Below are 27212 nucleotides of genomic sequence, written 5' to 3' on the forward strand. Positions count from 1 at the left end.
CTGCCGAAAATAAACTCCTCCTTATTCCCATCCCGTTGAAGCGAGGACCGCGCTCTCGTCTCTCTCTCTCTCTCTCTTGCCTTCTCTCGTTTGCATTTCTCCTCTCTTTCCGTCCTTCCTCATCAGTGCTTCTTCCCAACTACGAGTTTCGAACTTCAGGATCGTATACGACTTTAGATGCGAGCTCGAGACTCTCCGATATATGAGCGTGTAGGTAGAAGACGCGCCGGATACCGAGACATTTATTTGTTGTCACATCGCCACACGCGTAAGAAGGGTCGTAGGGCGAAGGATGAGGAAAAAGGAAAACCAGAAAAAGGTGGGACGTCGTATACGCCTCTTCAAGTATCGCGTTTCGCGGTCACGAAGACGATGATATGTACTCCGCGATTGATAGCTCGACAATTTCGAAGGGAAATTTGATTTTATCTATCGCGCAAGAATTATCGATCGGAAATAAGGGGCATCGAAGGAGCCTTCGGCTCGTGATTTTACGCGGCTGAGAATCGCGGGGAAGGTCGTTGCACCAAAACACGCTCTTCTGGCTCGTGTTGATCCGAGAGAGTCTTCGCGACGGCCTCGTCCGCGAAGGGGGATAGGGGTCCCTCTCTTCCCGACGATATTTCCAGACTATTTTTGACGATGAAATGTGGCTCGCCGGTGTTGCCCGCCGCGAGAGGATCGTCGCGGTCGATTTCACGAAGCGCGCGCATCTGTGCGATGCGTAATACGAGCACCGCTTAATCCGAGAATCTGCTTAACCGGGAGATTAATCGGCGATTGTGGATGAGATGAGGCGCGATGAGGAACTCTCTCTCAAAGTCGGCGCAGGGAGATCGTCGCATCTCGCGAAGCTGGTCGATGTGAGAAGCGCACTTTGTGGAAGTTTGTCTTACAAATGAGCCGCACGACGCACATAATTTAGTGTGCCGCGTTTACGCGCGCAAGCTTATGCGTTTTGATTCACATGCACATGAGCAAGTAAATCAGGATAAGTTTTCTTCCTCTCATCTACTTGTTATTATTTTTCATTTTTTATTTGTTTTAATTGTGCATATTTTATCCATAAAAAAGAGAAACTAAATCATATCGAGTATTTTAATATTCCAATAAAATCGATAAATTGATCTCTCGATGGGATCAGTTTTTATTCATAAAATTATAATAAAACTTGCATGTTCATTAATATTAAATTCTAATATATTATAATAGCAGCGTATTCATTACCGATAAAAATCTAAAGAATTTAAAGCTTATACGCGCAACAAATTCATCGATTCACAGGAGAGGAAAGTGTTGGATGCTCTCTCGAATCTCTGTAATCCCAATGACGCACGACACCGTATCGGCGTGCTGCGGAATGAAGAGGGAAGAGACCGAAATATCTGCCTATCGCTACGAGCCGGGACAAATATGAGATGAAGGGACGAAGAAGCCGCCGGAGAAACTCGTCGGAGCTATGCGGATTAACGGATGGAACGTCGGCTCCCTAAAAGCATCGCCGCCTTTCGTTCCGCTCGCTCCAGATATTATTGTTATGATAGAGTTTCGGAGTTTCTCAGGAATGTCGCCCCCGGAGACTCGCGGAACGAGAGATGACGGTTCTCCCCGCTTCTAATTCCTCCGCGATTGTTTACACAGAGATGCGGGAGAGGATCGCGAGAGCGTGACAAATATGTTCGGCATAGAAAACGATCGTTTGTCAACGACCGCCGGTCGAGACTTCCCCGATTTATCCGACAAAACAAAGTGTAAACTCGTTAAAAACGGCACCGACGAAAAAAGAACTCTCGGCATCGAGGAATTTCCCGGTGCGACGTAACCGTGCGCGAACTCGTATTCTCTTTGCTGGCGGGCATCATCCTCTTTTCGTCGACCGCCGCGAGATGCAAAACGAGACACAGGAATCGCGAATCGAGTCATACCAAAGCTCCGTGGGTGAGAAGCTAACGCGTATCGCGGGATTATGGCGATAAATAAAGCGCGCAAGGCAGAGAAAGAGAGAGATGCATAAAAATAAAAAGGGGAAAAAATGTGAAGGAGTAAATACGAGCGAGCGAGCGAGCGAGCCAACGCGAACGAACGGCAGAACGAAAGAACGAACGCGGTTGATTGAGACATCGGTAGAGCAGCTGTGACAGTTATCTGATTCATGGACATGCCAAGTGTATTTTATGCCGTACGACCTATGAATACAGATCGATCGGACAGTGCGGCGCGATGCGGCCGGCGTTCGAGAAAATCATACGTGCGCCTCCGCGTATATGGCTGTATCAATTACGCGTATATATACCGAGAGAGTCGCGCGACACGTAGCCGAAGAAACGGCTACGGGCATTAGAGCTATGGAGAGAACGACGCATTGGGATTCATCGAGCGTGTCCCAGCTACCAGTTTCGCGAGGAGATCTGCGCTGTACGATAACAATCTACGTGATAAATCGCTGATTTGTATCCGCGATGCCAGACATCCGCATTAATCCGCGGACGCCTTTTTCAGAGATCGACGTGAAAACGTAAATAGTAGACGATCGTGGGATTTATGTGCAAAACGGAGACCAAAAGATAAATTGGCGCGCGAGAATTGAAGATAATATGTAAAAGAGAATCAAATTTTGATACGACATATCATTACGTTCACGTCATCTATTTTTTTTTTTTTTTTTTTTTTTGTAATGATAAGTAATAAAAATATTTAATTGTAATTTGTACATCTGTACCATTTTTTAAGGACGGTTGGCACAATTAATCAAAATGTTAATCAAAATAAGGAAGCAAATATGCTTCGTGGATGTTGCGAGAAGCGCAGACAAATAGATAAAGCCACGATATCTCCGGGACAACGTTGCCAACGAAGCACGTACGAAGATTGTACTAATTAATGCCACGAGACCGTGCTGCGGCTTCGGTGATGTGCTGTTACTAGCAGCAGTGCTGTTACTGTGATAATTACCGGTAGGACGTGAGACTCCGTCTTAATTTGATCTACCAATGAAAATTAACTCGTGACATCCACGCGCGATGACCAAGTATTTGGTTGCATGTTAATAAAGATCGATAGAAAATTATTTTTCTTCTTCTACTTCAAGTTTTTTTCGAGATTAAAATATAAAATATTTTATTTTATACTAAAAATATTAACAAAAAATTAATTCGATACTGATCTTAAGAAATAATAATTCAGGAAACTAAATTTTACTTTGATATTAAACTTGGAAGCAATTACTATCGTAGTTTACTCTTATAGCGATATATAGATATTAAAATTTTTAAATTTTATTTTGCAAGTAAATATATTCACAATAATAAACAATAAATTAACAATAAATTGACACTTAATCATGCCATACATCCAAGTTTGATTTATCGTTTTTTTTTAAGAAAATTCTCAAAAAATTAAATAATAAAAATCAAGTAATAAAAAAAAAATAGTTTTTGATATAAGAATTTAGAGCTGGCCAATCACATAAGCTACATTTAAACGATCGCCGCGCGTACAGTTAACGGAGGTAATAAAATTTTATCGTCGATTGAATTATTGAATTATGCTCACATGTGCAATCTTAATGTCGAACGCATGACGTTGCCACGTGCTTTGCAGTTTCAAGTCTCTACAGCAGTATTCTTGACTTTCTGTTGATGCGAACTGCGGACGACGCAATTAACGGATAATTCGCGCACACAATTTCAGAATCTCGGTAACGCTTGTGTTTACGTAAAACACTTTAACGTAAACATTTTCGCGCAATTCCTTCGAGCGATCGTTCGGTAAGGACATTATCTCGGGGGAAGAGCAGTAAAATCGGTCGTTCGATCAACGGTCGTAACCCACGGAAATAAAAGCGCTAATGGAAACGTGGATGCACCGTCGACGTCGACGCGTTCTCGTCGTCGTCGTCGTCGTCTTCGTCTTCGTCGTTGACAAGTGTGGATAGCTTTCGGGACATGTGACGAGCACGTGTCCCAAACGGGAACATATCGACTTTCGTCCTGGGATTAGTAAGCCACGGCGGTGATCTCCTCGCGCCAGCGAACTTGCCTACGACGCCCGAGTTTTACTTTTTGTCACCGTGTGCGGCATCGAGACGCGTTTAAACTCCTCGTCACGCGCCGCGATGCGTTAACGCTCGTTTATTTCCAAGTCTCTACACTTCTCCCCCTCGCCTCTCTCAAATGATAATTATAAACCAATCAGAGTTAGTTAGAAAATTAAATGGATTTTTTAAAATGTTTCTCTCGCGCGATGAGAAAAAGATGTGCTACATAAATTTCATCCTAATTATAACATATGTATACATAGATCGCATTTGATATTTTGAATTTTATAAATTCGAATCTATCGAGACTTTAGCCAAGAATAATTTGACATAGTAGGATTATTCGCAAATTACGAACGCTGCGTATCGGTTAATTCGAGCTATGCAAGCGCATCTGCGAATAAGCCACGAGACATGAACCAATTCGCTGACTTCCGCTTGGCTGAGAGTCGAGAGAAATGAGCACCGGTGGCCAGTAATGAGCCAGAAAACTGGCGACAGCTTCGCTATGCACTCTATATTCCAACGAGACGGACCGCGATATTTCGCTATGTTTCTCGCACACGCACATAAATACATACACGGGATCGCGTGCTCTTGCGAGCTTCAAAGCGTATAGGTATGCGTGTGCGTATGAGGGCCCATAACTCACGTGGCTGGCCCGTCTTGTTAGCGCCCCGCAGAAACCGAACTGGGATTCTTCTAACTATGATACGGTCTCCTCCAGCGATATATGCGGGGTGCCGGGAGAGGATCGAGGTAGATCTAAACGCGAGTAAGAGGAAAGGGTGGAAATGAGCGATAGAAAGAGTACACACAGAGAGGTAATCCGGACAAAACGTAAAGGGAAACGAAATAGGGGAAGAGAAGATCGGAGAAGGAGAAAGGAAGGAAGAATGCAATCCCCTTCCTCTTTTCCTCCCTCATCCTCGTCCCTCCACCAACGCGCATAAATGCATAGCTATCTTCGCACGCATCTTCCCCGGCGGAACGACCGAACGAAAAGAGCGCGTTATCGGTACTCCGACCTGATAAATCCCCCGAAAGAATAATGAGTCGACATTATTCATGCCGGCCCGTCAGCGTCGCTCGACCGGTCCGCTCTCTTTCTCTCTATCTATCTCTCTTCGCTCGTCCGTTTCACCGAAGGCAACGTTTCGGCACTTCGCCATTAGGGGATCTCCGAAAACGAGCGCGGGAGAGAGATCGCCGCTCGTAGAATCGGCCGGACGATATTAGGACAGCGCTTAGCTGGATCAACTGGAATTCGTTTGGGGCACGGATGGTGGGGTCGAGACGACCGATTCGTTTGATCGATAGCGCGCCCTGACTTTTGCCTGATACCCCATTCCCGGACAGCAATGTTATAGGACAACGTATAGAAGAGTCATTCGCCTCACGATTTACGTGGAGGATTTTTCAAGCAAGTTCAGATTCTCTACGGAGAGAAAACGAGACGCCCTTTAACTTCTAGGTCTCATACTTTATACTTTTTCTGATCGGAGCGACGCATGCCAGGAATAATCGCAATAATGATTATATCAACGTGGTATATCGTAAATCTAATGAGACCTTACATTAGCAAATATTCGCGGCGCGTGATAAGGATTCTGAAATAAGAGAGCGCACGTAATTTACTCACTCATGAATTATTGCATTTGTATTCTCTCCTTTCGCTCTTGCTCTCTTCCTCGTTTTATTAATGCCAGTAATAACTACTCTCTGCCCTTATTTGTCTAAATTCCCATCTGCGGCGTAGTCGCAACGCGAGTGCGAATTCATGGTTGCCGTGACCGCTGCGGTTCAATTTCCGTTTTACCAAGAGAAACAACGCTGCCTGCCCTCTCCTCCGTGATGCTCGATATTACTATGGGCTAGATTCGAATTGCCCCCACGACGAATATATGTACGCCCAACACCGGCATCTACCAGTGACATTGAGTGACACGTTTAGCGCGTCCGTTTTATTACAACTTCCCCCTTTCGGCCGCGGCTCTCCCGCCAATTTGATCGTGCTATAAAACACGTGGCGACAGATTTCGGCGTTCTACAATCACGAGACCTGGGGCAAACCCCCTTCGGCGCTGGTCCGCGCGTTGACGAGCGACGATACGGATTTTTGCGGCTCTTTCTCTCTCGTTCCTCGGAAGAAGCAAGAAGAGATCCCGGGCTCCCGATACGAACGGTGAATTATCGCGGCAAACAGACATTCAATTTTCCGCGAGCGTCCACGACGAAAAATCAGATACGCGATATTCTCTCCCAGGCGTGTCAAACTTGGGGCGCAGATATAAAAGTCGGCCGCGATATTTTATACGAGCATGTCGGTTATCGACCGCGTCGACGTACCCCGATCGACGATAAGACCGCGCGAGCGGTCGGCCACAAGTTGGAAGGAGCTTTTTATCCACGGCACGCATCTACGGAACGAAGAAACGACAGCGGCGAGAAGCAGACGAACGTGTAAAGGGCGAGAAAGAGGCCGGCGGTTTCCCTCCTCGCCTCTCCTTCTCGGACGCGCCGCGTTATTTAGTGCCGAGCATCGCGCCGAGCGCCATGCTTAAGTGCTCCGTTGACTTACATCCCTTCGTGCCGAGCCAGACTAAAGGAGCGAAATGTTTTGTCGTTCCGTCAACGAACGTGATGGAATATCACCGAGAGCGAAATGAAGCGACCAAATTTTCTGCACGCGGTCTGGATGCATACGAATCATTATTAGAAATATTTAATCTAATATATACGCGATATAAATCATTTATCTGCTTTTTTAATCACTTCAGTCGTAAATTAAAGAAAAAAATTTAACATTACACATGTACAACATTTTTTGTGTTACATTTATAAGTGATGAGAAATACGCTTCTATCTCCTCGAGCAAGTCTAATCGCGCAATGATTATCTCCATTTTAAATATAAAAGGCATACGCTGCCGAGGGAGGCCATATGGAGAACCAAATATGGCGATTCGTCCGATTGACTGCTTTAGGTGACTATAGACTTGTTCGTTCCTAAGCATTCGAGATTGGTAAGGCCGGCTGAAAATGCGAGGGTCGTCTTAACACGAGCTCACACACATGTTCCCGGAGGAGGATGGCGCACGAGGTGGTAAACATCGGGAAAGGGGCGAGAGAGGGCAGTCGGTTGTGATGGAAACGGCATTCCATCAAACCAGACTCCATCTTACCTACATCTAAGCTACAGTCTAAGCTACGTATCTCTACCTCCGTATCTTTCTCTTCTCTCTCTCGTTCTATCTTGGATTTTTTCCTTTTTTTCTGCTCGCCTACACTCGATCGGTATGGAATTGGCTGCAAACGTATATATATCTCTTTGCCGCGACCAACATAATTATGCAAAAATTGTAAACGATCGGATAGTTATTTATTTGAAGAAAATGCTTTGCAGCATCCAAGTTAGATATACTATCTCTAAAATTATTGAATCGAATCAGATAAGATCAAAAGCGAACTTTGCTCTTTCACGAGATCGGCCGAAACTCTCTCGCTTGCTTTCAGCGAAAGATATTGCCCACGGAGATCGCAAAGTGCTGCGTTAAACATAATTTTGCGTTTGAAATAGCCACAATGCGACGATTCAACCGTCGTGTTATGTAAAATGACAGTTGGCAAAGAGAGATGGAAAGCTTCTTATTTACAATGGCGTCAATTAGCGGGCCACTGTAAAAGCATCCTCGAACGAGGGTGCAAGCGCTCGTTTAATGGCCTTACTTATGCGCTCGTGATTTCTGGGAGATCGGGGATCGACGTGGAAACGTTAGCCTCCGACTACGTGTGAGAAAGGTCGACGACGCAACGGCGAATGGGCGCGTTGACGTGGCTCGATGGATGCATTTTTAAAGTAACCAAAATAGCGACGGGAGCATGGTATTCGGAATAGCTTTTGAAGAGAGCGGCAGAGAACAAGTTAAAGGGATCTAAAGAAAGAGAGAAAGATAGTAATGTAGAAAGAAATGGACAGACAGTGAAGAATTAAGAGAAAGAGAGAGAGCGAGAAAGAGATCGAAAGGCAGACGAAATAGCGACAGCTGCGACAAAGACGACAAGCACGGGCTAGAATTTGGTACCAAATTCTACTGTGTTTTTTCTTCGACACCTCGCATAGAAAAATACTCTGACTTTCTCAAAAAACATCATCTACATTTCTTATTTTTATCATAGAATTTAATATTAATGGCGAATCATATATTGCAAGAACAGCTTCTGATAAAGAGAGTCACAATATAGTATGCTTGAGACTTTTATAACGCAACGATGTGAAGCGAGCGAGTACAAGCTGGCATATGTAAGGCTGCGAGAGAGAACATGTTTACGAAGCTAGAAGTTCCGAGGTCAGGCAGACATCTAGAACGACACGGCGATATCGACAGTCGGCCGAAGTCGTAAACCTAACCCCTTATGGCGGTGTGCAGTAACGCCTCGCACGGCACGTTGCTATCTCACGAGAGGCCAAAACGAGAGTGAGCCGGCGAATGGAAGAGCAGAGTCGCGCTGTTCGATATGCAGATAGAAGAAGTAGGTGTTAGAGTGTGTAACGTCGCACGAAAGACCCATCGCGTGGGCGAAACGTCCCGTTACTTTACGATTATTTTACAGCCGACCGTCATTGATGTCGCTGCGAAGTCGCAAGGAAAAAAAAAGTAGAAGCGACCAAGTTGAAAACGAAGGAACGTGTAGCTTCGATACGTGACATCGGTCGAAGGCGCATCGCCGAAGCGAAGGTTCGTAAAATACAAGAAATTGTGGCTTGTGGCGATCTACGTTGCATTACACCGGATAAAAGACACTACAGATTAGAATTTTAAAAAATTAAAAATGTGCTATTCGTGAATACTTAATTAAAGTTGCACAAATATATTTGTATCTTCTATCAAAAATTGTACACATTAAATTATAGGTACATAAAATTACATATCGATACTTCAAATTTAAAAACAAATTGTAATACAAGTAAAAATAGGAAAATACACAAAAGAAACGCAAAGAGATTATATGCCTTACGTATCCACTTTTAATATCGATTAGAAGAACGATCAACTAGGGGTCGAATGATGGCGCGTGGATCGTACGAGCTCGTAAATCAATGCGCGCTCAGATTGCGCTCGTATTAGCGCCAGTTTTACGGCGCACTTGAAAAGATAGATTAAGTACAAACGCGACCTTAGCTCCTATCGACAGAACCAGATTGTCGGTGGTCGCGATGGCCGTTAACGATTAATGCTCCCGCCCTATTAAAATTAGAATGAGATATTTAAAGCGTGACTCGGCTATGATCAACCGATCGTCGATCCAGGACGTTGATCCTTCGCGTGTCAGCGTCACGTGCTCGCGCCGCTGCTGCTCAGAGATCATGTAAAAGATATTGTAAGGCCCGCGACCCCTGTCTCTCTTCTCATGATTAATGAAGAAGACGAATTTATAAAGATACCGCTACCGATGTCAAGGTCACCGTAGAGTCTTAACATCGCTCCGAGCAACGTCACTCGTTCTAGACATCACTCTCGTTCATTACTCGAGAACCTCTCTCCACGTTACTCGCATCGGACATTCAATCATCTATCTTTAACGCCATGCGCGATATTTTTTGCAGCTCCCGAAATACACGTCAAACATTGTTGGTATAGTAAAGGATGGTTTTATCGCTACTCCGATATTCTCATCGAATTATCAAGGAAGAAACGCCCGCCGTGAACTCGCCTACCGTCAATTTGCATCGCGCACACGCGCATAAATGTCCGTGAACGCGAAAACAACGACTACAACACGGTACCACGACTGCAACGTCGTCGCGTATGTAAATGCGCGGAGGCACCTGCACAGTGATAAATTGATTATTCCCGACCCTTCCTCTCGAGTCTCTTCCTTCTCCTACCGGCGCGGCGCGGCGGTTCTCCCGAGGCCTCTTGAGCAACGTGACTGCTCGATCGGCCTGCCTCTAGGTCGCATTATAATAAATACATAATGTCGATACTTTATATTTTACGCAGGCAGAATTTAAAGAATACCATAAACAGCACCCTTGGGCATCGAGCCTGCAATTTTGCAAATTTTCTTAAAATATACGGTGAATAGACGGTCCAGTTAACTGTTGCCTATGTATTACATCAAAATTGATCTCATTTTTATTACAAACTTAAATAGGGCTGTATTTAATGTTTAAATCGGATATTTTAATAAAATATAAATAATTGTGTAAGATTTTTAATATAAAAATTCTTGAATATATTTATATATAATATTGCAAAATTAAACTTCTCAATCCGCAAATTAAATTTGAAAAATACCACATATCGAATCTCAATCAAATTAAATGTAAATTTAAATCGCAATGGAAATTCTGCCTCTTAATTAACTTACTACGTAGTTATTATCGAATCCGGCGAGAAGATACAAGATATAGATCAGAAATGCGGCGCGCGTGATCGTGTCATTTCGGTAACCGAGTCAATACGCCATTGAAACACTCGATGCCGAGTCGTCGAGTGCCTCGTAGAAGCGCGCGTTGCGTGCACGTTGCATCCCGAGAAGGGAAGATTAGGGGCAGCAAGGGGAGGGACGGGACTGCATTGTTTCTCTCGCCGTGGCAATCTGTTGTCGGCCCTCTTCATTCGAGTGTCCTCGTTCTCCCTTCACCATCGCCACGCCACCAGCATCACCATCGGTGCCCCGGCACGGCACCACCACTACTCTGCGATCGTCTAGTCTCATCTCGCCCGTCGCGGCGCCCGCTACTTTTCGCCGGCTTTAGTCGAGTGCTTAGACTCTTCGACCACCCTCGAGAATCGACCCTTCGAGCAAAGCAACAGCGAACGCCGCTCTGTACCGCCTCCCTCTGGTTCTGACTGCACCCTCCAAGCACCGACAATTAGTTTCCTATTGACCTATACCGCGCACCCTCGACAGTACACCTCGCGAAAGAATCAAACCAGAACAACAAACAAACAAAGGGTCGTTTAATTCAAGGGTAGCGATGGAAACCGCGGCTTGTATTTACGATAACTATTTCTATTGTTACCAGCGCATTTTTATTTAACGACGTTAATGAAATACACAATCTGAAATTAAAACTACAAGCTTTATAATCTTTATCAAACGCGGAGATTTTCAAGTTTATTCATTTTTAATGAGAGGCGATTAAAAATATATTATCCTGTTACGCTTTGACAAATATGCGCACGTTTTGATATTTTATATCAGATTTGATTCGACGAAGCCATGACCTCATTATTGAATCGTACACACGATCGGCGTTTATGACGTTAGTATCGGTTCGTGTGCGTGACCATGTGTATCTGACACCGCCGATACCAGGCGATACCAGTCGAGGGCACGTGTTGGTCGTGAGAGCTGGTGTGTCATGTCCGGCAGGTAGCCGAGAGTGTGTAACACACGAGACGGTTCCCGCGCGTCTCTGTTCCGCTCTCTCGGCGTTGTAATTAAACGCAAGGGGCCGCGGCTAGAGTAAAAGTCGTGCGGCATCGCTAATTAACGATGCCGAGGTGTCGAAATCGAGTCGCGATATTTCACCGGGCATCACGTTAAATTGTTCGCGTCGAACACGATCAGCGGCGAACGGGGAAGAAACGCGGGATCAACTCGTACAGATTTTTCAGACACGAACAATTAATAGGGCAGAATGAAAAACAAGCCGCCGAAGAGATAACAGCGAAATATCCGCCGTTTGGTCCGGCATTATAATTTGTGTGTGTGATGGTGAGAGAGAGAGAGAGAGAGAACAATGATGATGCATGAACGACAACTTGACATCTCAATTGTAAGACAAAGATACCTCGATTAAAGCAAAAATTTGCGATTAGATACAATGCGTAAATAGGGAGTCATTAAGATAAATGTTTATATGTCAATAATTCTTGAAGAAAGATTCTCAAATTTTATGCACACAATTGAATATTTAATTATGTATATATTGATATTATTCTCAATCGTATAAGATTAATTATATATGTATATTTTTCCACATTACGTGCATTATTCATAAAGCATAAGAAATTATGGTATTGCCATTCTGAGTTTGCTTTTTAAGCGTACTAAAAAAATATTATACAAATAATAAAAAAAAACAAGAGATTTTCTTGTTGTATATAAGTTTGAACGGAGAAAGGAGAGGCGTAGAGAGAAAAGCATGACCCATAAAAAAAATACGGTACAATGAAAAGATCTTGTACTTGTGGATTGTACGCGATGGACCCCATGTACGACGGAATGTAACGTCGTAATACACAGCGAGCGTAGGGGCAATATCGGTCGGAGCGTACGCCAAGCCCCGATGTACAACCATGTAAACGCATCAAGTATCTCGACGCGCGTTCTAATAGATGCACCTCTCTCGCACCATGCCCCTTTAACAACGAGCCATACTTTAGTTCGCCGGTCGAACACGGCATCGATGGACCATTCGATACACTCGCCCTACCGCGACGTATGCAATATCGCGACATCGACACAAGCAAGAAAAGTTGTAACAACGTCTAACATCATATATATATTTCATCATGGCGGAACTATGATCGCAGACTTGTAATAAGAATGCGAGGAATACGCGAGAATGCACGATGTTCATTGTCCAGCGTCAAATTTTCTTCCTTCTTTTTTCTTTTTTTTTTCTTCTTCGAGAGAAATCGGCGATGCTCTATGCCGCCGTAAAAGGGCTGCATCAAACGACGTCGGCGCGAGTTACGCGGCAGAAAACAAAATGCAATTAACGACAATGGCCGCGTCTGTTCATTAGCATTTTTTTACGTGCTCGCTCGCGGCCTTTGTTCTATTTTCATTTCGTTCCATCACGGCGATCTACCGGCTCTCCTCTCTTTTCTACGGCCAGCCACTTCGCTCCATCGCCGCGCCGGTACGCGCTTCATCCCTTCGCCTCTTCACCTTCAGCATCCATTGTTGTCGGCGATGGCGGTGCGCTCATTGTGCTCCGACACAATAATAATTGCGCTAATGATCGCGCTCGAAAAGTGCTTCGTAATCGGCGTGGTAGAGGGACCGATCTTTTCAGACTCTTTAGCCCGTTCCTTAAAGTAACTACCAACGCGATAAAACCTTTCGTTCGATTTAAAAAAAAAAAAGAAACCAAAAAAACTACAAGTCAAAATTCATGCGTGTAACAGACGATATGTGAAAACGATCAAGTTAAATAATTTTCGGAAAGTATAATACTGCTTTTAAATCTATGATCTTTTGTGTGTCCGCGCACGCGAAGAAAATGGGCTGGAATTTCGCTCGATCATCGTTTAAGTTGTTAGAGATATCTCGTACAATGTGATAAAAAGGAAAAATAATGCAATGTGCGCAGACACGATCGCATGCGCAATTTAAATAACTACTATATGACAAAGCAAAGACCGACGGCGATCGACGCACAAAGAGGCAGATATACCCGGAAGCGATCGCCAGGATCGAAGCGGAGGACGAAAGAAGGGACTAGAGAAAAAGGGCCGTAGGTCCATTAAGCCGTAGCTTCTCATTCCGCGAGCGGTACTCTCTCGCGCCGGTGCTCAACCACATATTAAAGGGATCATGTAAGCGCGCGCCCGCACGTGTGTGCACGATTCGTACGTACCTAGAACGTGCGTTAACGTACGAAAGCGGGTAGGATACGCCACGCGGGGCACTCTCTTCATTTCCAGGCTGTCACGAGCAGAAGAAGATTCGGCCTGCGTTTGACAGCCCCAGGGTCTGGGTTGGGTGCTGCTGCTGCTGCTGCTGCTGCTGCTGCCGCCGCTGCCAGGGCTGGGAGAATCGTGCAGGGGCACGTTGGAGGTGGAGGATACACAGTCGAGAGAATCGAGGGAAAGAGGGGGGGAGGGAGGAGGAAGAGATGGGAGAGAGGAAGTTGGCGTGTGCCCATGTGCCGGTACTACCGATTATACCGTATACTGCATCGTACTGCTACATCGCGAAACCACCCCTTCTACACATTCCCCCTTTTCTCTTGCGCGGCTTTAACTCGCCCTCCGCCAACACTTTTTTAGCTGTATTCATCTCTCCCGCAAAAAAATTGTGAAAGCAAACCAATACAGTTGAAAGAGAACTACCTGGCTGTCTCCTTTCCTCCCTTTAATATCGGCGGTACATCGCGTCGTTATCTTTTTTTTTTCTCTTCCCGAACGAGATATGATTCTTTCGTAAATTTTACGTTTTAATTGCTCTACCGTTGTTGAGCCCGATTGCCTTTGTCGCGTCCAAACGTCAGATTATGGGCTTCGTAAAAACGAACGAAGGATCAAATTCCATGCGAAAATTTAGATTGAATCATCAGGCAAATGAAATACTCGTATTGAGTACTGCTGTCAAAGGAATCAGGTGTAAAGTCTTAATTACTTTGCGTATAGTAATAGCCTCGACGCATACACGAAGAGAGAAAAAAGAGAAAACGCGCTCATCAATGCGCGTAATGCGAGACTGTCGTGAATTTTGACTAGTATTAAAAAAAAGAAAAATAATATATTAAAAATATTATCCAAAGAGAGAATCTTAAAAATGTTTTTCTGACGTCCACAAATAATTAACTGTATATATTACATGAGGTTCTCTATGTTATGTAATATCATTATGTAATGTCATATATATATACAAAAGATGTATTTTTTTAACTTAATTAAATAAAAAATTGATATATGCGCATATTGCGCACACGTGTTGACATAATACAATGTATATCAGTTTTTTTAACCATTACACGCATCTGTTTAATCGGATCCTTCGCATGATGGACTATCGTCGACCGAATTTTCATATCGTGAAAAATATAGCGATACCTTTGTAGACGCTTACGATAAAATTATTTTCGCGAAAAAGGTCGAAGAATCGATGAGAGAGAATGTCGGAAACGGAGAGAAAGAGAACTTGAGAGGAAAAAAGAAAGAAAGAGAGAGGAGAATAGAGAATCCAGAATCGAAATTCGGAGGACCAACGAGATTTCCGATGGAAACTGGAAACACGCGTGGAGCAGACGGGTTACCGGGAGAGAGCAGATGCAATGACGGCTGCTGTTTAATATCGGTGCCGCACATGGGCGCACTCCGAGACACATTTCACTAATATTGCAGCCAGCCAACCAGCCAGCCAGCCAGCCAGCCAGGCAGCAAGCGGCAGTGAGCGGAGACGGAGCGCTTCCCAGTCGCGCACGCTTTACATATCTCTCGGCGCATTAATATATTCAACACATATGAATATTGCAGAGGGACCGAGAAACACATAGGAAACGAGATAGAGAAAGAAAAACGGGAGGGAGAGAGAGAGCGAGAGAGAGGAGGGAGGAACGGTGAGAGGCAGACAGAGATGATGTACTCGCCAGCTAAACCATTGTACCTATCTTGGGCTTCATGAAATCTGCAGTTCTCGCTTTCGCTCTTTCACTATCTCTCTATCCTCTGTCTCGCGCTCCCTTCGCCTCTCATTGTTCCGCGACAGAGCTTTGTGCTTTGTGCCTCTCGCAACTCCGGAACTATTTCCGTGGCTTTGAATAAGGAACTAATGAATACGAACTGTGGATGGTGGCAAGCTTATATATTCCCCGACGTGTATCACGTTTATCGTTACGCGCGCGCTCTTCTTTCGCGTTCGAGCTACTCCATTTCCCTTTTCGCGTTATTGACGCATGTGCAATGATCTTATCGAAAAAAAATGATGATCAACAACGAATAGGTCATCATTAATCTTTGAAAATATAAAAAACATGAATACAATCTAGAGAAAAGAGGTTATCGCTGTTACTGATAATTTCCGCGTTTGCGATCGTCAGTTACAAATAATTTTAGCCTATGACATCCTCTCTATTTCTCTGTCAACCATCTTCGCCGGTGCGTTCCAGCTGTGCCGTGCAGTTTTGGCGAGAGGTTTTCGAACAAGGCGTTTTCTGCCTCCATGGGAACCAATTACCACCCTCCCACCCTCTTACAAGAATGGCCGCCCCTTTGGGCGATGGTCGCTGGTATGCAAGAGCCCAGTGCGCGCGCGTGCATACGCGCTCAAGTTCGAGGGTCGCGTGAACACACGCGTGACAACGTAACGCGTGGACATAATATACAAATATATGTACACATATGGAACATGAGCGTGAGTACGAAGTCACGTCCGTATTTCCTCACAAATGTACTTTTACATATATATATGTGTATGTATTACATATATTGTTGTATATATGTGCACACAGGCGCGTACAATGTGCGTCCGACTCCTTGGCAATAGAGACTGGAGAGGACAGAAAGGAGAAACGAAGAAAGAGGAGACAGGCAGGGAAGAATGAGAGAGAAGCAACGGTGATGGATCGTCCAATCAGTGCCGCGAGATGGAGCACGAGAGAAACGGGGCGAGTGAGGAAGCGAGACCAGGAGAGAATCTTCTCCACCTATGGCATGGTACGCGGTGGACGATGAAAAAAAAAAAAAAAAGGATAGAGAGAGAGAGAAGAGCGACAGAGAGAGAAAGAGAGAGGGAGAGGTCATGGTCGGGTCGGTCTCCTGCTAATCGAAGAACACGAGGTGGCCCTGTGGCGGCTCCGCGCGAGAGAAACTCTACCTCGGCTATTCTCCTCTGCCATCACCTATCGCTGGACCGGCTATTGTGTAACTTGCTCTCGACGAGCAACGAATTCCCTTCCGCGAGACCAATAGTCGTGATCTCGAGCTTCCCTGATATTGCTTGATAAAATTCAAATTAACTTGTATTTTGGAATCGCTTGCAAATCTCGTACGTTCCTTCGATACCCTCCTTTCTCCGTTCCTTTACATCTTTAAATGGTATCAACCCCCGGCATAATTTATATTATATTTCATAATATATTTTTCATCTGTTTCCCCGATAGAAAAAATAATGATAATAAAGTAAACTTTTGAAACAATTTGTATTCTTTTAAAGAATTTGGGGAAAGACTGAATTGTGTGTGTACATTGTTAATGTGACGTAAATATATTTATATGACATAATGATATAATCGAATAATTAATTTAATTGTAGGTATGACAGATTCATATGATAAAGCAAGTGATAAATAATTTAGTAGAAAATCGAATTGCGTTTATCCAAATTGTATCGATTACGTGACAGACAAGGCTATGCTCGCTTACTCCTGGAGGAATCGCGGTGTACCGAGACAAACGGAACTGCGGTCGAAAGGGTCGCGAGCCGCGAGGTTGAACATCGCTCAAACTACCACGTACAATACCGGCGAGGATCCGCGTTGCGGAGGAGCTTCGTCGACGAATGTTTGCACGCGGAACGCCACGAAAGAATCTCCGCAATGGCGTAACGAGATAATCAAACGAGATATTGGTGTAACATCGCGCAAACTCTCTTTCTTTCATTATCCTGTTCTCTCGCAGTTATATAACGATTTAATCGAGGGGAAATCGTATCCCTCTTAATTGCATTTATCTTACATCTCTTTTTGCATAACGGTTTTCTTATGTTTCGTTTCTTACATCGAGACTGGCAATGTCACTTTATATGGATTATAGGACAGCCGAGCGTATAAATATACGACGCGATTACACCATAAATTCAACCATTTTTTCGTCGATGAAAGCTGAACACGTTGCATACGTCAGACTTGGCGAAAAGCCTCTATTGCATAAACGCAGTGCACAATTTATTGAATTGGACGATACGAATCCAAGATTATTGCATAAAAAGAAAAAGAATTTTTTATTCGTAGATAGAATTACATTATATAATGCAAATTATTTTTAACATTTTTCACTTAAAATTTTCGACTTTTAATTCTTTTACGCGCACTTTTAATTAACAAGTTTGAATAATTATTCGAAAACGACAACGCAACGTAGGGCGTATAGAAAATATATATCCCATTAGACAAAGAAATAAATACAAAGTGCGGCAACGAATGTATGACTCGAATGATATATCTAGCTACGTCAATTCTCTTTCATCACCCATAGACACCCGAAATGCACTGCGGGAGATTGAAAAATGATTTTCTAGCAACGATGTAGCACGAGCTACGCCACTGTGCGTAGAGTGGCGAAAGAGAGGAAGAGAGTGGAGAGAGGGCGGCTAACAATGGCCGCCAACCAAAACATCCGATAAATCTAACCGGCCCGGACCTCAAGCCCCGAGGGGTTTTAAACTCTCTCACCCCAAACGCCGACGCGAGCGCAACCCTTACATTACGTTACACACTCACGGAAAAGGGAGCCATGCCGTGTGCTATTGCAGGGCGAGATACGCAGGGGGGGTAGTGAAGGGGGAGGGTGTGCACAGTACGGTGGTTCCGCGCGATGGGGAGAGAGAGACGTGATGTGCGACCCACGAAAAACCAAACCGAGAGAATTCCACCCATCCACCTCTCGTTCCTCTTTCACCTCCGCGTTTCTCCGGCATTCATCGCTCCCCGTCTCGGCTAACCTCCTTCTACCAGTAAACGTAACGAGATCTGCCGCGCGCGAGCGGTCGTGTACCGGTTCTGACGAAATTTCGACGAATTTGTTTTGCCACCGCATCCTAATTCGTTTTGTCCCACCCTGTTCGAAGCCGCGGCTGAAATTCCGTCTCGACGAACGCGCGCACTGAAATTGCAATGGAACATACTCTCTCTCTCAGTCAGACTAAATAATAATTATTATTATAAATAGAATTATCGATTAGAAATCTAAAGTCTTTGATTTTGATTATTGTTAATTTAGAAGATTGCAGTCTTTTCGTGAAATTAAATGGCGAAAAAGACAGGCTAGTAGGAGCGGAATTGCGAGGAAGATTGGACCAACTTTCGAAGCGATCGCGTGTCTGCAACGATCGGGGAAAAATCGCGACGTCAGTGAGGGATGTGCCATTTCGAAACGCGTTCTTACGAAACTCGAAATAACACGAGAGACGTCGGCAGATCGTCGCGCTCTTCGTAATAGACGGCGAGACGGAAATATGCGGGCGCAGAAAACGCGGAGGCACGCTAATGTCGTCGTCGACGCAGAAACCCGACTCTCGTCGCGCGACGTATCGAGAGTTAAACGACGCCTGGAATCCCGGGATTCCTCGACAGTCGCACATAATCAGGCGCGTCTACGATATTCCGCGCCCAAGTTGAGTGGCGAACCGCGTCGAAGAATGTCGATAGCTATCGACTACGCGCATGAACGCACGCGAGTTTGACGTGCTGCTTGCTTAAAGAATATTGAAAAGTAATTTATAGTTAAGGTTAATAATAATGAAAAAAAGCGCGTCAATGAGAAGAATGAAATACGTGCGGGTCGTGTTTTCCTTCGAGATTATACATGTATATATTTGCCTCTCTATAGAATGAAGTAACGAAGGATGAGTCCATATATATGTAAAAACTATGTATAGAGAATAAACGTACGCATTCATTGTAAATTTGATATTTTGCATCGATTTTAGAAATTTGAATCGCGCGGTACCATTCGGAACGTCAACACGCCAAATCGAATGAAATTTTGCAATCGCGCGTCGCCATTGAATATCTCTCGTTATTCGCGCGCGCTACATCGAGATCGACTCGATGCTTCTGAATACGGAAAAAAGGATTCACATGAGGCTGTGTGCACGAAACGAAGGTGGAAACGAGAAGAAAAAGTAAAACCCTTTCTCTCTGGAGCGATGCGCGAGAGAGAGCCCAAGTCCGCCCCACCTTTCCTTTACAGATCGGCTCGTGAGAGGAGCGGCGTCCGCTTGCTCGCTCCGTGGGCGGAAGGAAGAGGTCCAGATGAGGAGAACGAAGAGGACGAGAGGCCAGAAAGAGGGACAGACAGGTCGGCCCGAGAGAGGAACCCACGGCTGCCATGGTTACCGTCGCATTCCCGCCTCGCCTCGTTGCCATGGAGACGACGGCATCCCCTGGTCCATCTCGCTCTCCGCTCTTTTCGCCCTCTCGCTTTCTCCGCTCTGCTCGCACGACAAGCCGGCTCGCTCGCACTCGCGAAATTCCGTCTTCCTCGCTCTCGAGGCGCCAATCTTCTCTCCGACGACGACAGGCGGCTCGCTCCGTCCTTCCTTCGCCTTCGCTGAGAATACCGGAGAGAGGGAAGTCGAAAAAGAGAGAAACGGACGCGGAGGAGACAGCCCGTGGACGTCTACGCGTGCGCGATACTTGGTCCTCCGCGATATCAGCCTCTCCGGAACAGTTCGATCACTTATCAAACGCGAGTCACTAACGCAACCTCGTAATGCACTCTCGCCCGATACTTATCTGTGGCATTCGAGAGGATCTTGATGTCTCTTCAAGAGGATCGACACGATGTCGCCTCTTGCTGAAACGACAAGTGCACAAGATCGCGCATGCGTGATAATTCAATGAAAGAACGGAAATGTAATCGATAGTTTTTTGGAATCTTTGCTTCACTCGTTATCTTTTTCATATCCATTGCAATATCGTTCGATTTATACGTACATACTATTGTAGGAAATTTTCAGGATAAGAAAGATGTAAATGTATATATATTGACTCAAATTTACATTAATTTCTCACTCACAGAATTTATTGTTAATAATAAAAATACTTGTTCTCGCGCTCTCAGATAACTATTGTAGATCAGAATGGCATGTCTCAATATTACCAAGTTTAACAATTATCTCGAGCTTCTAAATTTTCGGCCTACTCTGCTCACCGTCTTAGCTCGACTCTAGTCTACAACTCTCGAGCTCCCGCTCTCCAGCGCTTTCTCCCACTACTTTTGTTTTCGTGTTTCGTCCCTTATACATACACAATATAGACTTAACTTATATACATTTGAGTAGCCTACACTATATTCCATACTAACGATGTGTAAGCACGCGAGGTATTTTGAATTGGACTCGCCGATACCGAATGAGTATAATTTGGGAATAATAAATAGAGTTCCCGGCAAATTTTTTCCCTTCATTTTGCGCGATACGCTACGTTGTACTCGTTAGCCATCGCCAAGCAAAATTATTCGCGCGCGAAACGAACGAGATGTAAGCGTTTCGTTTCATAAACCGCGATCCTGATTGGCCGTCTCGTCATCCGATATCAATATTTATTCAGCGTAGCGAATGCCCGAGGCCGATTAAAACTTGTTTATGCGGCCAACGATTCGCTCCTCCCATTGAACGCACACGAAGTACACGCATAAAATGATCGCGCCTTTTCTCTTTACCTTACGCACTGCACGCACGATTAAAAATGATTGAAGATTAATTCGGCCGATTGAAGATTAATTCAAAATAAATTTACACTTCGCGAATGTCATTACGCGTAACTTAACACTGTGTATTACAGACTTGAAAAGTATTATAATCAAACATATTGATAGATGAAACAATTAATTGCTTTGGAAAAAAAATCGCAGACAGTCGTGCAACTTTTAAAAGGCACTTAATTTTTGCAGTTATTATTCGTATCATTTTTTGTATTGTTATTTCGTATTATTATTATTATTATTATTTATTTGTTTATTTAGCTCAGTTATTTTTCAGCGCTTTTAAATTCCCCCAAGCGCAAAGCTAACAAAAAATAGATAACAATTGTACAAATAAAATGGCAAAAAGAGCGAAATGCAAAAGTATATAGACAAAATTGCAGACAGAAAACCGAAATAATACATACAATTGAAAAGAATTATAAATTTTTTTTCAAAGAACAGGCTTTTATAAAACTTTTACAAGCAAATGTATACGAGACTGCAGATAAAAAATAATATCAGCGAAAAAAGTAATAATTGAATTATTTTTTGTTATTAAAATATTTTACATCATTGAATAATAGCAGTATATTTCTAATATAAAGGTTCATAAAAAAATTAATTTTTTAGATTGCACTGCATCTGATGATGCAAACGATATTGCGAACGATTGATATGATATCATCCTTAAGATTAAAAAAGAAGGCATTGCGTTTAAAAAAATCTTATAAAAGTCACTGTAACATGGGAGCGTTTATTCAAAGTATATGTAAAGTACATATAAGTAGCTGTCAAGTGGCAACTTATGATTAAGAGCGACGAGCTTATACATCCAATGGTAGAAGCGCAAAAATTTGAGATTTGTGTGAAGAACTCGACTTACCGGGACTGCCGAGGAAGACGGAGGAATAAAGGACACCACGACGCGCGTCGCTCGCCGCACGTTGCGCGTCAGGAGGCGAATTCCATTCTCTACGAGGACACCATTTGCCTGAAACATAATTTTTTCTTCGTTAAAAAATTATTATTATACAACAACATTACGATAAACTTAGTTTCTTAATCACGCTATTTGTCATGCGACATTAATAAAACATATTCATATAAGAACCGGATATCATGTTGCACCTTTATAAAAGAAAAAAAAACTTAATATTACGGAAGAACAGTAAATCTATAAATTTCCATTCTCAAATCAGCAAACGCTCGTTGACACGCTTTAAATGCATTAAAGCAAAGCAGATATTGCCGAGGCACAATAGTTTGAGTTATGGAAAAAATTTCTCAATGGATTTGTTTCGAGATAAAACGTTACGTCGGCGGTTACAACGCCACATTCGAAATGCTGTAGGAAAATCGTGCCGATAACACGAAATAGCCTGTTCTCGTGTAAAAATAGATGTTCTCGTATCGATCCCCCCCGCACGAAAACATTATTATGCGAACGTCGTGAAGAAAAAGTATGCAGAAGGGGTCGATATGGAGAAAGCAAAAGATTCGTGATGGTCGGCGTCACGACTTCGGCCAAACAGATTCTATCGCATACTTTGCCCTATATATGTATATACGTATGCTGTGTTATAGCGCTCATTCTTTTTTCACCGGGGTAACATGCGACGTTAACCCTATGCGATTTACTCCGCCAAGAATAATCCTACAATTATGTTGATTATAGTAATTAGTTTAAAGTGCACAGGAAGCCACACTTGTGTTACATTGCGCGGCATTCGCTCGACGATTACATTATTCAAGCGTAATATTAATCAATTTTGTCACGTGAACCTTGCGATCGAAAGGTAAAAGAGTATTGTACTTGTAAAAAAAAATAGCTCATCTAGAAAAAAAAACAAAAGAATAATTTTTTATTTATTTCTTTGTGTAGCAACGCAAATTCAGAGTTTCTAGCTCCCAACTGATTTATCAAGCGCAGAGCACCACTCGCGGCTGCAGTATTGCAATTTTCCAGATGCGAAAATAGGAAAGGTATCTACTTTATTTCCAGGGAGATCCCGGCTGAATGAGGATACACGGTAAGAAAGGGTGGCGCCGGGGGATAAGAGTAAGCCGCGGAGCGAAGTAATTTCACACGAGAGAGTAGGGTCTCGCTGGGTGAGAGAAGATCCCGCGGAGCTATAGTCTTATCTCGGAAATATAGCGGGCACATCCCCCTGCGAAAATTATATTCTTGGAAAGCAGAAAATTGCTTCGCTTCAGCCCATCCTGTATAAGCGCGCACAGTGCACCGATATTAAGTTCTTGTAACATTTTTGCATGCGATCAACTATCGCATTATATTATAGAGATGAAGAAATATCAATTTCAAATAAAATATATAAAATCGAATCGATAGATTTAATTAATGCAATTAATGCCGCGAATATTATTTCGATTCGAGTATAGCCGGCTCACGCTTCAAATTAATGGATTTAAAAACGAATCCAACGATGTTGATTATAGTGTGCTGAACGATGTGCGTTTAACTCTCTTGATTGTTACGGTCACGGTACGTCCCGTCAGTTTCTGGTGAAACGAAATGACAGGGCTGCGTCGGTGATTCGAAAATAATGGTTATTCCGACACGAGGGACAGCCGGGATCGCGTTAATGACAAGAGATTAGTGTCCTGGCACCTGATCCGCGGGCAAATCTATCGAGATAAACTCTTCTTCATCGATATGTTGTCGCACATGTTAAAGAAAAGCTGAAAGATACAGTGATTAAGTGCCGAATGCTGAGTGTTATTCACATGCAAATATTCAAAGTGCATTCTTGCTTCGACGTGGAATATCTCATTGACGGAGGTTTCATCTTTTCGCGGCGCGGATAAGTGAATAAACAATATATCAGGATTATTCAAAGTCATTTGCTCGCGTTGCCGACCCATTACGCACCGGCAGACCATACGTCACGGCCATTTCGAAGTCCTCGGAGGCACAGGTCCTTTGGATACCTGTAGAATCCTAGAATGCGAAGGTGGGGCGAATGGATGGAGATTTATAGCCGCTAGGAGACAGGGTGTAATCATACACATCGCCCCATCAACTCTGTAACTGTGATTTACCGTGGGAATTCTAAAAAGTTCTGGAGTTTCTACCGTATTTTCACCCGAACTCTCCGAATTTCGGTACACGGCTATGACGACTGTCATATGTCAAATCTATGTGACATTTGCGAATGTATATGTCATAAAATGTTAAGAACGTTTTATCCGGACGAATATATATGGTAAAACAAACTTTATAAAAAATCTTTAGCAACATAATAGAATGATAGGCTCGAAATATAACGCGCGTTCAAACATTGTTTTTTAAAATTTTGCTAATGACAAAGACAAATAAAAAATTGATTCTTTTTATTCAAGCGTCTGCAAAATAATCATCGCATCTGCGAGACGGTGCAAAACGCTTTGTGGAAAGAAAACAGATTCGTTAAATGGTATCAAGTGAGCCGTCTTCTTTGAATGATTACCGTAGCTAAATTGCGAGTTAACTTTGGTCTAACGGGTTCGCGTGTTCGCGACAGTCATGCCACAGGGCCGAGTCATGTATCGGGCAAAGCCCTGGAGGGATACGATCGGTGGGAAGTGGATGGACCGTGATACGACCGAGTACGTCATCTTCGCCGGGAACTGAATTTGTATAGCCACGATGCGCGACGCGAATTCCCGCTATGGGGCTTTATTTTTGCGCCCAACAACAGCTGACGGTTATAAATTGGAATGTAACGCGTCGGGCACGCGACAAACATCGTTCGCCCCTTCCTGCATCGCTGGAGATTTTTCCATGACTAATTTGTTTCGACAACGGAAAATTTCGGAGCTACGCGTATTAATTTTTTTCATTTTCACCAATCGTTGCAAGTCGTCGCGACTTTACATATATATTATGGAATATATTATAGAGAAATGCCTAAAAAAGTTTATTAATTTTAAAAGTTATTTCTAACATTTTCTGCAGAAACGTTGATAATTAAAAAGACTAATATTACGAGATGATTTCGCTCCGTCATCGATTAGAGAGTCTTTCAGATCGAAATAAAGAGATTCTTGAAGAAACTTCACGACGTCAGTATCCGGCTCTGCCGCTCGTGGAGAGACCGTAGCGGATGTTATAGGATATAGGTGCGTACCCAATAACCCCATCACGTCGGAGATGCTTCCTCGGTATAAATAAATCAATATAACTCGCTTCCACCCTTAGACACCGCCCTCTTTCGCCGTAAAGAAGTGACGTATGAGGCTCGCATCCTCAAGGCGAGGGTTGAAGAGGCCACCCTGTTATTTCACAGTTAGGCTCGTCCCTCTCATACCCCTCTAACACCCTCAACCATCTTTCTCCAACCGTCGTCTTCCACCATCCAGACCGACCTGTGTGTCCCTAGTGCCGCTTCCAAGCGCGCACGAGTCCCTGGGGAAGCTTTTGTCCTCGAGCTGTAAGCGACTTCCTGACAGGCCAAGTTTGCACCTGCTCTCCTTCTGGCTCGTCCGTGTCTCTCTTTCTCTCGCACATTCTCCCCCCCCCCCCTCTCTCTCTCTCTCTAACTTCTTCCAGCCGCCCTCGACATCTCTTTCGCTCGTTGTTTCACGTGTTGCTCTATCTTTCTCTCTCCCGTTGTCTACCCTTCGCGAGCTCCGCCTAATCTTATGTCGCCCGTACCACCACCATCACCACCTACCGACGCGTAATTTATTCGGGATAGGTATCCTCTCCCTTCGGTAATCCGTAGATCAGCGCGCTGGATAAACCGGGCGTGTCATTATATACGTTCGTCGAAATTATTTTCGAATAATCCCCGTCGTCGACACCTCGAACTCACTTATCTTAATTAAAATTACCCTTACTACGGGACTCGGGCCGAATCGGATGTTTACGCAATTTACGGTAATAATGTCGATAATAAACATACATACTTGCTTAAAGTGACAGAGTTTATAACTCGTTTTTGTTTTGAAGATGCAAGGATATTACTCATTGTGCGGATGTTTATACGCGTGTTAATTTGTAAGATCCAATAATTATTCTGTAAATTTATGTAATGCTTTAAAATTTATATCAACGTTTCAGCAGAGAATAACTTATAAACAAAGTAAATTGACATTAAAAATTATAAAGCAAAATTACTCTTTTTTTTAAATTAAAACATATTTGCGTCATAAACGAGTAGGATATCAAGGTTGTCGGGCAACATCGTGACGTAATTGTTATTTTCCATTTGCGAACAAAACCATCGTCTTTCTCCGGTAAATAGAAGACGACGGACGGAGGTTCGCGTTCGCAGATGTCGGAGATGCCGGGTGATTAATGACGCCCGATAGACGTAATTTGTTGCGGCTTGCAAACTCGGGGATGCCGTTTCTCGGTACGTCTTTCAAATTCAAATTATTGATAAACAGGATGCTGTTTGTAACAGCCAGTACGAGATGCTGTCGAACGAACCAAGACGACTTCACTAAGCGCGAGCGATATAATAATTAATTTCAGACAACGATGTTACGCGACTTTCGTTATCTCGAGTCGAGATAGTTATAATGCATCTCATCTTACAATAACAAAAAATTCTTGCACATGCGAGGGAAAAGAAAAACTTGTGCAACGTGATAACATAACATAAATGCGGGAGCAAGAATTATATTAGTGTCGTAAAATCATGCTAAGATATTAAACAAAATGATAGTTGAGATATTATCGCATATATTAACAACATATTAACGCATGTAATTATTCCAATTTTCTAGATAATAATATTTTCCTCATTTATCTACGTGAATGTATTCTTAATTATAATTACCGATACAATATTATGGAGAGAATGTAAGAAAAAAATTGCACGAAGGATAATTTAATCAAATTGAAACACAATGTAAGCTGTATCCATCGCACATTATTTAGCTCGAATGAAAAGGCATAATTCTTAACTGGAATAAAGATATGAGAGTGATAGATGGGGTCATTTTAACCATTGTGTATTGTGTCACTAAAAGTATGTCGCGATCGTGAATGCAACATTGTCATTTCGCGGCGAA

General features: G+C 43.5%; 1 protein-coding gene across 1 annotated transcript in view; it reads right to left on the reverse strand.

Annotated features, from left to right (window-relative positions):
- Positions 1-27212, reverse strand: part of LOC146723417 (homeobox protein homothorax-like) — a 199432-nt gene that overhangs the window by 153994 nt on the left and 18226 nt on the right. Inside the window, exon 2 of the mRNA XM_085481965.1 lies at positions 22075-22182. Within this exon, the coding sequence (XP_085338091.1) occupies positions 22075-22182 (108 nt within the window). The remainder of the gene's footprint in view (positions 1-22074; positions 22183-27212) is intronic.

Source organism: Nylanderia fulva, unplaced genomic scaffold (genome assembly GCF_048542155.1).
Source record: "Nylanderia fulva isolate GAGA-0341 unplaced genomic scaffold, ASM4854215v1 Scaffold2, whole genome shotgun sequence".
NCBI classification, from domain to species: domain Eukaryota; kingdom Metazoa; phylum Arthropoda; class Insecta; order Hymenoptera; family Formicidae; genus Nylanderia; species Nylanderia fulva.